At 38.7% G+C, this 14,392-nt stretch overlaps 1 protein-coding gene and 1 long non-coding RNA gene across 2 annotated transcripts in view; one reads left to right on the top strand and one right to left on the bottom strand.

Moving 5' to 3' along the window:
- Positions 1–5,356, bottom strand: part of LOC107518130 — a 389,106-nt gene extending 383,750 nt beyond the window's left edge. The window contains exon 1 of the long non-coding RNA XR_004953935.1: positions 201–5,356. This is a non-coding gene — a long non-coding RNA (uncharacterized LOC107518130). The remainder of the gene's footprint in view (positions 1–200) is intronic.
- Positions 1–14,033, top strand: part of CUNH7orf31 (chromosome unknown C7orf31 homolog) — a 34,501-nt gene extending 20,468 nt beyond the window's left edge. The window contains exons 6-10 of the mRNA XM_036230417.1: positions 1,528–1,709; positions 3,106–3,194; positions 9,717–9,891; positions 10,149–10,240; positions 12,949–14,033. Of these exons, the coding sequence (XP_036086310.1) occupies positions 1,528–1,709; positions 3,106–3,194; positions 9,717–9,891; positions 10,149–10,240; positions 12,949–13,761 (1,351 nt within the window). The 3' untranslated portion in view covers positions 13,762–14,033. The remainder of the gene's footprint in view (positions 1–1,527; positions 1,710–3,105; positions 3,195–9,716; positions 9,892–10,148; positions 10,241–12,948) is intronic.
- Positions 14,034–14,392: the final 359 nt, after the last annotated feature.

Below are 14,392 nucleotides of genomic sequence, written 5' to 3'. Positions count from 1 at the left end.
AATTTTATATGCCCTGGTCATTTTTTCAAAATAAACTTTTAATTTTAGTACAGTTTTAGATGTATAGAATTATTGGGAAAATCATTGGGAGAGTTCCTCTATATCTCCTACCCAGTTTTCCCTATTATTAGCGTCTTATGTTAATTAGAATGGTACACTTGTCACAATTAATGAGCCAATACTGATGTGCGCTTACTCACTAGCATCCACACTTCCTTGGATTTCCTCGGGTTTTCCCTCATGTCCTTTTTCCGTTCCAGGATCCCATCCAAGGGGCCACGTTACATTTAGCAGTCGTGGCTCCTTCTGTTCCTTTGGCTGCAACAACTTCTCGGGCTTCCGTTTTTTCCTTTTTATTTATGACCTAGACAATTTTGAGAATTACTGGTCAGATATTTTGGAGAATGTCCCCTAACTGGGATTTGCCTGGTGTTTTTCTCATGATTAGACTTAGGTACTGCGTTTTAGGGAGGAAGACCACAGAAGTAAGTGACATTTTCTAAACATTCTATTGAGAGTAAATGCTACCAACTTGTCAATGTTGATGTTGGCCTTGATTACCTAGCTGAAATGGTATTTATCAGGTTTCCCCATTGTATAATCATTTTTCCTCCCCTTTCCATACTGCACTCTTTAGAAAGTCATTAGGGGCCTACCCTACTCCAGTATAATCTTGTCTTAACTAATTACATCTGCAATAACCCTATTTCCAAAAAGAAATAAAATACTGCATGTTAGAACTTCAAACTTCAACGTACAAATTTTGAGGGGATGTAATTCAACCACTAACATTGGTCTTACCTTTCTTTACTTTATTTTCTAATTATCTATAACATTTCTCTATTCCATGTACTTCCTAATCTCGATTTTCTAATTTAGATAGCTCTCACAGTTTATTTTAAACTTCTGCTAGTTCTTCAAATGATAGGAAAAGTATGTCCCTGTGGACTTTCATCTTGTTGGGGTTCTTTCAGAGTACTAGCTATTTTTGGCTTTATGATCTCTAAACAGTACTATGTACATAAACAAGCAGTATATTTTGTTGATTGAATGCTTAAAGAAACAGATGGCATGGGTTGGAAGTTCTCAATCCAAGATGGTTAGAGATCACTTTGCACACTGAAGCTGAATGCCCACAACAATTCCTTAATGTACTCAGATCCTCTTAAAACAAGAAGCAAGAAACTGAAAGCAACTAGAAATTCTAAGAACTGCAAAATGTATATGTCTTCTGCTTCATTCTTTTATCAGTTGTGAAAGTTATTCACTGATAAAGAATGTGGTATCATTTATTTTTTAAATTAAATCTATTTTTGATTTGTCTAGCAAAATTAAGAAAACGTCATGTGTCTTATGATACATATTCCACCAGAATGCTAACTCCATGAGCACAGGGCCTTGACTCACTGTCCTATCCCCAGGGGTTAGAACACTACTTGGCCACAAAGAAGGATCCCAATAAGTATTTGATAATTTTTTTTTATTGTGCTTCTTCTATTCTGTTTTGTTTGCTCGACTAAATCTCAGCGAGATCTGCTCCCCATATCCGATCGAACACCCCTACCACACACACATCTCTCGTGGCGCCATGTTCCCAACCTTCACGTCACCTAAGGACCTCTACACTGGCATCAAAGCCCGAAGCCAACAGCCATTTCCTCCCACTGTGCCGACGAAGGCGTATGATACAACGGTTTTGAAGACAAGAGGTAAAATAGGATTTGAAATCAGAACAGTATTAATTCTTCTTGTGCAAAGGACTCAGGTCATAGGAGTGTGACCCGTGAGGTTAGGAAAGTTGTTCTCAACTGTGGCTGCACTTTAGACTCAGCCGACCTCACCACAGACCAATTAGATCAGATTATTTGCAGGTGCTCTTTTCTTCTTTACATAGAGGATCCCATGGTAGAATCAAAAACCAAACATTGTAGAATTGGTTTTTATTCTACTTGTCATTTTCTGTTTCTATTTCCTTCCTGCTCTCTCCTATGGTTTAGCTCTTAAAAATTCCACCCCAGCTTATACGATCAGCACAAGGGACAATGGCTGGTTCAGTACATCAGAGTCTGGATGTGGATGTAGCCGTTGTGATGACAGTGAAAGATCCTCATTGAAATAAGATTTGGAAAGTAATGGGAGCAGTTTGTTCAGGTCCTCTTAACACCCTGGAGCATTGTCTCACAGATGCAAACACTGGGGTCTTCCCAGATGTGTTTAATTACAGAAGATGGTAGGCCCTTACACTAGTCATCTCAAAACCAAGAATCCTATGGAGAAAGATTGAAGGTAACTGAAGGTGACAGAAAAGGCACAGGGTAGGCGAGACAGATATTTGCGGCATGAATTCAGGCTGTGAGGTGAGACCCGAGCGCTGTCCTATGAGGCAGGTTCTCCGTACATGGACAGTTGAACCCAAGTGTAAGAACGGAACACTGCCGCCAGCACTATGCGCCTCGCCACCTAACGGGGACAGCGGCGTGTTGAGAGGGGCTACAGCGGCACGTTTCAGAGCATGCGCATGGGGTCAGACTGCGTGGGCGGAGTTCTGGCTCTACCACTTACTCACCACGGACCACGGGGAAGTATCCTCATTTCTCTGTCTCCACTTCCCAATCTATAAAATGGGAATATAGCATCTACTTCACAGATAACAGAGATGTGTTAGCAGGTGCTATTTTTACTGCTACCACTTAGTGATTCCAGTATGCAGGCAGCATGTCAAACTCTTCTATTACCTCTCAGTCCAGTCAGCACTGACAATAGGTAGTCAAAGTTGTATAAAATACATGCCTCTACAGGTAGGTACCCACACATGCATGTGTGTGTATGTACCTGTCATTTAGTGTCCAGCGCTATGCCTGGTTGCATTGGGGAGGCTGGGCAGGGAGCAGGGCACTGGGTTAGAGTCATTCTCACTCTCTGCGGCCCACGCGCTGCCCAGTAGGGGGGCAAGAAGTCAAACCAAGCTATAACTGCACAGCTAAAATGTGCACCTGCATCCCTCTCCACCGCATGTTATTTCTATTTATTGTACACATAGGTCCCATTAATTAGAAGGCTGTTCTTGTATATTCAGGCTAACAATGCTTTTCCTGAAAATTTCAGGTAATCCTTACAGATATGAGCTAGTTGATATTCCCATGGATTCAAAGAAGAAAGGCTTGACTTGGCCAGGTCAGAGTGTATATTATGACGTAAGTATCTTCTTAAATGTGCATTTAAAACAAAGTAAAAAATGTTTTTAGTCTATACATTTATAAAAAATCCAAAAGGTACTGTTTTTATATTCTATCTAGGTGAAAACTTTGAGATTTTGACTATGAGTCACATTTTTTTTGTCGTTTTCTTAGCTGATTTCATATACTTCTGGCAATTATGTAACATTTCCACACTTACAGAAAAAACAATCCTCCCAAAACGTGGAGGAGGACTATACTTCATTCACTGTATGTCCTCCAACTCTATTCTTATGATTCTTAATATATCGAATAAATCCACATATGCATAGAGCAAATGGGACATTTTCAGAAAGATCTGCAATTTATTGTCCCAAACATTATACTTGCGTAGGATCAAAAATAAAATACAATAGCTACTGTTTATGAGAAACTGATAACACACTAAGCACTTTAGACATAGTATGTCATTTAGCCCTCATAATATGCTCATATGGTTAGTATCACTATCCCTGTTTTATACACAAGGAAACTGAGGCTCAGAAGTCAGGCTCATGAGACTGTAGTCTCTGCTTTTAACCTCCATACCATGATTCCACATGGATAAAAAGAAAAATTTTAAGTCATGAAGGAAAATATAAATTTGAAAATAATTATAGCTAACATTCATTGGCCATTGAGTTTGTGAGAGGCAGTGCCAAGTATTTTCCTTGGTATCGAACAATCTATGAGGTAGACAATACGTGATTATGGAGTGCTGGAAGCATTTAAATTTTACTTACAAAGGCCACTGTGGCAGGCCAGTGTGGTCACTGCAATGTCACGCAGTCACGTATGAAGTAAGCGGTTTCCTATTTGTTTTCTGTAAAGTTACACATCAAGAAAAAAATTTAAAAATCATGTATTTTACTGGCTCTCTTTGATTCTTTCAAGCAAAATCTATATCCGAGCAACCCAGAAATATAAGAAGCTATTCTAGAGACCATTTCACCATCACATGTTGTTACAGCCGAAGTCTCTGGCCCTAAACTTTTGGTTCTTCTTTCAATTTCCCTTATTTCTACCTGCTCATTAAAATGCTGCTTTCTCCACATCACGCCCCTTTGCAACAACCTTGACTAGCTCCCTTTTACCTACGTGCAAACCTCAGTGCTCTAACTGAGCTACAAAGATCATTCAGGATCTGGCCTTTCTCTCTCCCTAAGCCGGGCTCCACTCGCCAGTCTTCCAACAGGTTCACGGCCGTTTCCCGTTCCTGGAATGCCCTCCGTTCATGCCCTCTCTGCTTGCCTAAAACTTGCTTACTCTTCAAGGCTCAGCTCAACTGCCATTGTTTCTGCTGTATAATAGAAAGAGAACCAACTCAAGAGACCTATGTTCCAGTTAGTCATCTATCTGCCATTGTTCCTAAGTAATATTAGACATACTTCCTCTTCTCTGAGCTTTAATTAATAAAATATATCAGTATAATTTCAATAGAATCTGTCCTACAAACTTCACAGGGTATGAGAAGCACGTTAAAGATATGGAAGCACTTTGAAAAAGTGTTGTAATTTATAAAGCAATTTTATAAAAGTAATATTATTATTACTCCAACAGAAGTGATTTCTCCCTCTTCTACAACATTTACTAAAAATAACTTTTCACATGTATTTTATATCTTGTCAACTAAATCACAAGCTCTTTAAAAATATTTTATAATATATTCCCCCACAGCACTTTGTGCATAAATATTTTTGACTGATTTGACTCTTCTTGTAATGATTAATCCCACTTCCTTAATCTGTTCTAACCGATCTTAATTTTCAAACTTCCGTTCTTCTGGCTCATCCCCGATCCTAATAAAATTTTACACTTCCCTGGACAAAGAAATAAAAATAAAGTTGATATCCAGGTTTATGGGATGACCACAGATTCATCTTTCTTTTTTTCCTTTAGGATATACCCTGTCCTTGTCCTCCCCTACCTTTCACCACTTAATTAGAGGAGGTAGTCAAAGAGTCTTCAACTCTATCTGCAATGTTCTGTTTGCTAAAGGAGAAGACTTTTTATAGTGTCTGCCTTTCCTCTTGCTAGAGGAGTGGTTCTCAACCTTGGCTGCACATCAGAATCACCTGGGATGGCTTTTACAAACTCCCATTCCCAGGCTATGCCCCACCCACCACAACTGATTACATAACTGCATTACTCATTCTCTGGGGGTGAATCTCATAGCAAGAAATGCTTTGTTCAAGAACTCAGAACTTGTTTTATGGGCTAATTGCCTTCTCTCTCCTCCTACTCTACCCTATGCCCAGTGGAAGAGGAAGTGAAGTGACACCAATAACTTGAACATGTGTCTCCTAATTGTAAAAGAGAAAACTCCAGGAGCCATATTTTAGTTATTTCTCATCCAAGCCAATAAGAAGAGATGTATAAGATACCGGCAAAGAGTGTGAATTTTAAAGTGGCTCTAAAGCTCTAAAACAGGTATTACAGGGTTAAACATTACCCAGAGTCAGCCCTATGATTCTGGGTAATGTTTAACCCTGCAATACCTGTTTCCTCCTAGATAAAACAGGAATAATAATAAGTCTACTTGATAGGGTTATTTTGAGAATGAAATGCATGCAAAAGCATTCAGCACCATATTAGCACATTGTAAGCTCAGAGCCAATGTTAGCTGTTGTCAGTATTATTACAATAATTACAACTCCATTTTAAGTGTTGGGGCTTAATTCTGACAGAGTACTTTAAATGTCACTTTGCCCTTAACCTTTTACATCGCATGTATATGAAGCCTGTGCCTTTGAGAATCACAGAAATCTAGGTACCTTCTTCCCACCCAGACCCTAGAGCTGCCGAACCCCTCTGCCTGGTTGGCCCGGCCCGGTTTTCCCCTCCATAGTAACTAATTATCGTTGTACTTGTCGCTCTCCCCGGCACCTCTCCAGCTACCACTCTCTTCCCTCGGCGACTTCTTCTTACGGGTCATTCCCAGCCATTACCAAGCCAATCAGAACATTCTTTTTCCTTTTATAACCAACAAACAGTAAGTTATAATATTTGACTCTTTGGGTCTGTTTATATCATTACTTGCTCAAGCGGTCAAAGACTTTTGTGCTTTCTATTTTTCAAAAACTCAAGCATCTTAGCTTTTGCTGTGCAAAAATACTCTTTAGGATGAAATCTACCTTATAATCACCTTTTGAGTAAGATCAGATATAATCACAGAGGTCAAGTGCCATAAACCTCCCTAATCCTGGACTATTTGAAATATTTTAACAAACCATTTTCCAAACCTAACTGAGCTGACTAACCAATATACATAACTCTAAATACTCGAAAGACTTTTGGCCTCCCTTGGAAAGAGCAGCACTCCTGATCACCCTTATAAAGGGATGCAGTTTTCCTTCTTGAAGCATCGGCCGTCTTTCCGATCTAAGGTGTCCATCCCCCTCCTACAGATGCATTCATAGTCCTAGGACAGTTCTGTCTCTCCAGAATGGCACCCATAACCCATGCTCATCCTCAAAGAACCATAATGCATTTGGCGAGCACGCAGTCGCTTCCTTTAGAAACGTGACCTCTTATCAAATAACACATTGTGCACAGTGCCCCTCTCCACCACCAGTACCACCACGAGCCCCACCATCCCCCCCCCCCCCCGCACACTCCCAGCAACAACCAGGGTATCCAGATGGGAAACCGGAAGATTCTCTCTTCCCTACCACACATGCTCCCTATTTCCCGTCTTTCACCCTCCACGTTCCCTGCAGTGTGATCCAGGCGGCCCTTTCCTCCGCTGCGCATCTTCTGTCTTCGACTCTCCCTTTCAAAGTGCTTGCGTGAACGTTCTCTCTCCCTCCCTCTCTGGCTCCTTCCCGCTCTATGTATGTAGAAATACATTTCATATGTAAATGAACAAAGTTCCTAATTGTAACTTTTTAATGTACAAAGGGTGCTGGTACAATATAATGCAATATGAGCCAATGAAGAACCAACCAGTGGCTTTAATGCTAAAGTCTCTCCAAAGGACGAAGTGGTCTCCACGATAAATATTCTCCTATTCCCCTATTAAACCAAAAAAAAAAAAAACTATAATTTTTTTGTTTTACTTAATGTGCTGCAACAGTATTAATTTCTGTTATTTAATGACAATTTGTGAAGTTTTCATGCCCAGCACAGAGCCCTTAGAACCCTGCACATAGTTTTGCATGTAATAAATATTCGGTAAATGTTTTTTCAATAACTTATGAGTTACACAGATTTCATAGGCTATGCTGGAAGTATAACTACAACTTGTATAGTACGATCCCTCTGAGGACGGACCCCACATTCAAAACACCTAACATCACTCATTTGCAGACTAGGATGTCTGTCTAACATCTTAGGAACTAGAATTCTTCTTCCCGCCTTGTACTTACCGTCCTCATCAGATGCAAACTTTACCCTGTGAATGGTATATTTAACAAATAAATGCCTATGGAGTGAATGATCACCACTAGACCCTCTCCACGATCCTCTGAGAATAACATCGCTTTAACGTACTGAAAATCAGCCAGCTCTCTAGTCGCAGATATTTCCTGGCTCTCTGAAGTCTTCCTGAGGCACCACAGTCTACAGTAAAATTTCACACTCCCAATTTCCTTCCTCCGTGCCCTTGAATGCATTTCACCAGATCACTGCTGTTAGTTTAAACCAGAGTGAGACACAAGGTTAATCTAGCCCCTCAGAACAGTATTTTTTTAAAGTCCTCATTTTTAAATAAGCTGCCCTTACAAATCATAATAAAGGAGAATAAAGAGGGCTTTCTTTAGCCTTGAATAAGCAAACCAAAGATTTGTTAAAGATTTAAAGGTGTGGTTATTTAATATTTCTTGAGACAGATTTTTACCAAGTGCCTTTTACCATGACTACGCTACATACGTAAACTAGGGATCACTTCAACCTCACAGGGCTGCTGCGAGCAGCATCACCCTTAGGCTCAGGAACTTTAAAGGGTCCCATGCTCTAGAGGCTGTGCCCCTCCCTAAGGGACAGGGAGTTTGTGGGGGCAAGAGGGTATGTTCATATGCAACCCACGGTCCACAGTCTCCACCCCAGACTGACACCGGACTGCAGAATCCTCTGACAAAACAGCTCAGAACCCTGTTCCAGAGCCTTCCCGGGGTTGCATCCTCAGGCCCGGGGTTGACGGTGCTGCCAAGCTAGTACATATCTCTAGGCCAAAGCGGTGGCCAAAAGATGACCGTTTGCTGGAAGCGGAGAGAAGAGGTCGATGCGGTTGAATCTGAGGGCTAGGGTACCCCCAGGTATTCAAGGTACCTCATAGTTTGGAATGGAACTGGGGGTAGGAAGAACGCAGTCGGGATGGTGAGGCAAGGGGCCGGCAGCTGGCTCTTCCTGAACTACTACGTCCCAGTGCATTGTCTAAGAAGCCCAAATTTGAACCTAGTCTTCAGGTTGTTATGAAGGTATTTTGTCAAGGTAGGAGAATGGAACATATTTTACTTATTTAACAGTTTATTTGCTTGATTTATAAATTAAGCTATTCAGAGTAATGGTGTGTGGGCTTCCATCTGTACTCTAGCCCCAGGGCCAGTGAATGTTAAGGATGGCGAGAAGTGTGCAGGGTTCAAGAAATGTTAGTTCCGCACTCTCACCACCACCCATACCCCTGCTCTTGCTGCTCCTCTGGCCTCCGCCTCTCTGCGTGTCACTCGAGGCCTGCTTTCTGTAATTGGACATAACACGGGCCCTTGTCTCTTCCCCATCTCGCTGCTCTCAGCCCCCACTCCCTATTCGGCTAGAATCAGTCCCTCCCTCCTCGGAACTTCCACATAATTTTGTCTTAACCTCTTTCATAACAAAGAGTGACTTTTCATCTTATAGGAGCCATTTGTGTTCATTCCTTATCTAGCCAATTCACTCCTGGATGGCAAGATTTGTGTCTGATCTACCTTTGTTTCCTGCTACTACATATAGGTGCTCAGTAAATAATTTACTGAACATCACCAATCTGAGAAAAGGTGAATTTCTAAGTAATCAGAGACTATAGTGAAACTCATTCATGCATTCACTTTTACCTCTTTTGAAAATACAAAATAAAACTCCATAGTAAGTAGTTAAGTCTACGGAACAAAAAAAAAAATTTATTTGAATGTCGGTGACTTAACTTTTATCACATTCATAAAATATATCAAATGGTGTCATTCCAGGCAGGCATGGAGAAGTGGGAGGCACACACTTCTGGTTAGACTTAGGCTATGGTGCTCCTCTAACAAAACTTCGCTGGAGGCCAAGTGCTTCCAGGAACACCCCTCCAATGCACATCATCACAGTGCCTGTAAGAGCAAGACTTTCAGAAAAGACCGCCTTTGATAAAATATTGTGTTTAACTCTAAATATGGTTATGGTTGCAGAATATTAGTAATTAATGAATTAAAAAACAGAATCTGACTTCGGCCTGGAATTTCCCCATTCTTGGTGAGAGAGCGAATCAGTCCTTATTATATGAGATGACATTAAGAGCCATCATCTTTTATGTTCTTATTCTAGCTTCCTAAATGTGTTGGGAAAAACAAGCCAATATTCTACCCAAAACCTCCTAAAACCTTCGCCCCTAACCCTTCTTTAAATTCATGGGATCCTATTAACTCTCTAAAAGAAGCCAATATACAAAGAAATCTCGAGAGGTCCCACTGGATCACTTCATACACCCATGATTTTACAGGTATGAGTTTACTTTACTACAATAAAAAGAAATTAGATATTTAATGAGTGCTGTCACAAGCTTTTATCTTATGGTATTTTCCCCTGTTTCTTATCAAAGTACTAATAGCAATTAAGATGGGTGGTAAGTTTCTCTTAGTGGGTAACTGGGAGATAAAGTTGGATATCATTTTGTTGGTTCTAATTATATTACAAAGTTTTTCATTTATGTGCCATTCTTCATTTAACAAAATAATAAGATATGATGTTTCCATTAAGGTCTGGGGCCCATGAACCCTCTTGAACTGGATGATTACCATGAAAAGGAGTTAGCAGACTTAACTGCACAGATAGGATTTGATCCAGAGCCCGTAAGTGATTGCAGTCGACTCTCACTTATTTGAGGGGAAAGTATCTAGGTGTTGGGCTCTCTCTTGCTTTGCCCACTGCTTATCTGCTTCATAAGCATTGGTGACCAAGCTACAAAAGGGAAAATTTAACTTATTTTAGAAGTTAATTGTGAATGGATTTGTACTGGTTCGAATACCTTTCTCCACTATTTTGAAAAACAATCAAAGTTCCTTTTTCTCTTCACAATACTGTTGGATTTTTTTTAACAGATTTTATACTGTTACTGTTGCTAAAATTTACAAAGGGATTGGTTTACAAAAGCTTACCTAGTAATTTAATGAGATTCTTAAATTCTGTGAATCTGTATATTTGTATATCTTGTACATTATTACTGCTTTTGAAGAAATAAAGGCTTTCCAACATCCACAATAATTGAGAATTGGCTGAATTACAATCAAAAGCCAATAAATGCTCTGTAAAAATCAATAGAGAGTTCTTAATTATCTGAAATTGCTTGATAGAATGATCAAGTCCTTTAGTGATAAAAACTATAATCTATTGGCTTAATTATATAAATGAAATAAAATGACCGGATATTGTTTATTATTTTATTTGGGACCTAAATTTTATCCTCTATACCTACAAAATTTTGAAAACAAAATTAGTATTTTCTAAGATGTAAACTGTGGAAAGATACATAAAAAACAACTAAGCTATTTCAACATGATCTCTTTTTAGACTGAACACGTGTATTTTATATTAGCTTCAGTAATTCCTAAAGCAATATGAAATTAGAACATCAGAAGTCGTTCCATAAACTGCTTTATCATTCACTGAAGGGGTTTTAATTTTATTTTTCACTTGCAACAAGCATTCTCTAAGGCTAGAATAGACGCTATGTATATGCTGACATTGTTGGGTGTGTTCAGCAACTGCTCAGAGGTCCACAGATTTGATCCAGTAGGGTCCAGCTCCTTAGGAAGCAGCTTGATCATTTTCATAAAGAAACACATGTACAGTTATATAAAGGATGCTTGCAAAGTTTATTATATGCAAAATTATTTTGCAAGTAAATTACCACTTTAATTTTTATTAGTGACAGGATAAAATATGGCTAAAATAGTTGGAAGTTTAAAATAAAGTTTAGTGAATCTTGCTGGTTTCTTACTAAAGCAAAAATAATGAACTCTGAGAAGGTATGTGTTAGTGGTAATAAATATGTGTATGAAATATCTGGTTGCAGTAGAATAAAATAAAGGTACAAAAACTTCTCGTTGCATAAAGGGATGCTGTCAAAGTAGGATATGATACACCTTATATTTTTGTTTATGACAAATTTAACAAAGCATTTCAAAGAGCTGGGGTTTTTTTTCTTTTTTTCATAGAATCTACTAAAACCTGGGTAGTAAAACGCTGTAATGGATTAGTTAATAACAATATGGAAATTCCTCCAGCTGTGAACAAAGTAGGTTCCAAAAGGCTGTTCCTAAGTTCACTTTGTTTTTTAAGTCTAAACTACTGTTCTTTCTCACCAGTCACATTTTTTATTATCTCCACTACCTATTCCATCATCATTATACATTTTTTCTTTTTTTAGTTTTTTTCTTCAAGGTATTATAAAAAATTTCAAACACACAGCAAAGTTTAACTAATTTTATAGTTAACACGCATATGCCATCACCTAGATTCTACCATTAGCATATTAATATACTTATTACATAATCCATCTCTCCATCCCTCCATCCGTCAGTACACATTTCTTATGCATTTCAGAATGAATTAAACACATTTGTGTATTTCACCCCCCCCCCAAACATTCAGCATGCTTATCATTAATCAGAGTTCGATTTGTTTGTAGTTTCTTTTTTTAAGGTAAATACACATTCAATAAAATTGCACAAATATTAAGTATATATTTAATGAGTTTTGACAAATACACATACCTTTGTAATTCAAAATCCTATCAATATGTTGAAAATTAGCATCATTCCAGAGAGTTCCATTATGCCCCTTCCAAGTCAACTCTTCCCTTTTTCCTCCTGCCCCCACAGACACAAACCTCAATAACCCTTCAAATACACTTACCATTTTTGCAGTTACAGGCATGACTGAGTTCACAATAATGAGAAAAACATCTCAGAAAACAAGCACAGATATGGCAGTGTTTCTCCAAGCAGAGCACATCAATAGCCTCAGCATCACCTGAGATGCTTGGTCAAAAAAGCATTTTCTGAGCCCCACTGCAGACCTTCTAAATCACAGTCTCAGAGGATCAAGTGCAGGAATCTCAGCTCATCCTGATTCAGCCAAGGTTTGAGAACCCTTGCCTTGGCCGAATTAAGCAAGCGTTGGCTGAGATTTACATAACTGCACATAACTGTTATCATCTATTGGTGATAGGCAGAAGTTTGTTCCGGTGATCCTTTTTATCCTTGAGAGTTTGAAAGCAAAGAGTTCCTATATAGGGAAACTTCTCTATAGCCAAATAAAAACATGTCCGTTCTATATTAGCAAAAATTGGTAGAGAAGGAAAATGTGTTTATTAAGGATCCCAATTTTAATGTCCTTAAACATAAAAGAACGGTGGATTGTGTTTTCCTACACCCATCCTGTGTTTACTCAAACAGTGAAAATGGGTGTGGCTTTTGACCTGCCATTTGTGGCAATATCCTCACAATGCCAGGTTTATTGATTTATCAATTTTCTCCTTTTTATTCCACCACTACAGCAAGAAAAATTCCAGTCTGTCTTTAAACCCTCCAGACCCTTTGAAGGACGAATCGCCCGACTGATTCAGAATCGACGTCCTCTGGAGGCTACTCTCCAGCAAAGACCGCCTTCATGTCCAGATTGTACCCCTAGAGTTTTGTGTAATTTTCATACCTTTATACCCAGCTCTACAGAAATGATGGCACTTAGCGATAACACAACAGCGGATATAACCCGTAAATGCCGGGAAATGGAAGACAAGATTAAGGAAGAACAAAGCTTATTATCTACCTATGCACACTCACCTTGTTATCCAACTAAAGATCTGACTAACATTTATGACATAAAACCATTTCCAAAAATCACAGATACTAAAAAATCAGAAGATTTGTACTGGAGACAGTTATTAAAACCCCAACCTACACCTTATTGCAACCCGAGCAATTATGTTCGATATGAACATTTCAAATCTGCCTTACATGATCAGTATGCTATGAGTCAAACACCTGGTAGCCTTAGTAAGCCTAGTATTTTACAAAACAAATCAGACTTAGATTTCAACCTAGAACATTTTTTAAGTAAGCCAGAAGAACATTTGACCTTGAACACAGACAACGATGAAGAAAACTCTCTCCTGGGTTGGATTCCTACCGCTGGAGTGGCCAAGCCTCAAACTGACCTCCTGGAGCTTAAGAACTCTTTTTCAAAAACTGGTGCACAAAAACGTTTCCATAAATCAATTCTAGAAGACCACAAAGATCTCAGGGATAAGGGGCATTCAGGAATGAAACACCAATTCTTTGGCCATAATTCCTATTATTTCTATAATTGAGATAGTCCTCCTTCCCCTCAAAACCCAGCCTCTTACAAGTAAAGAAAAAAAATATTACACATTTCTTCCTTGGTGCTAGACTGTTTTGTAAAGGAGCCACAATGACCTTAATTTAAGTTAGAATTTAAGTTAGGATCTGGTCAGAGGAGCCCAGAAAAGGTGATGTTCTGACTTCTTGAAAAGTTTTAACAGTTCGGCAATAAAATATTAGAACCAGAAAAATTTAGTCTTTAATCTCATTTTCAAATTATATTCCAAGGAATTTTCCAAAATCATGAAACGATGTGTACGACAAAGTTTACATTATTGATTAAAAAAAAATGAACATTTGAAAAAATTCAAATGCCCAATAATTGACAGATCTATACAAACTATAGTAACTTAATAAAATAAATATGCGAACACTGTCATACTGTCACTTTATGTAGATGTTTGTACAAAATATATTAGGTACAAAAGACAAAACTTAAATGTCCAGTTAACTGGGGGATGGACAACTCTACAAACTACATTAACTTAACAAAATAAATATGTGACTCTTGTTTCTTTATGTAAATGTGTAAACAAAAGTCAGTGGAAAAGATGAAATCCAAAATGTTCTGCATGCATGCATTCTAAGCTGGATGCTTCT

The sequence above is a fragment of the Rousettus aegyptiacus genome, unplaced genomic scaffold, assembly GCF_014176215.1.
Source record: "Rousettus aegyptiacus isolate mRouAeg1 unplaced genomic scaffold, mRouAeg1.p scaffold_m13_p_13, whole genome shotgun sequence".
NCBI lineage: Eukaryota > Metazoa > Chordata > Mammalia > Chiroptera > Pteropodidae > Rousettus > Rousettus aegyptiacus.
This window is presented reverse-complemented; position numbering and strand designations above follow the sequence as displayed.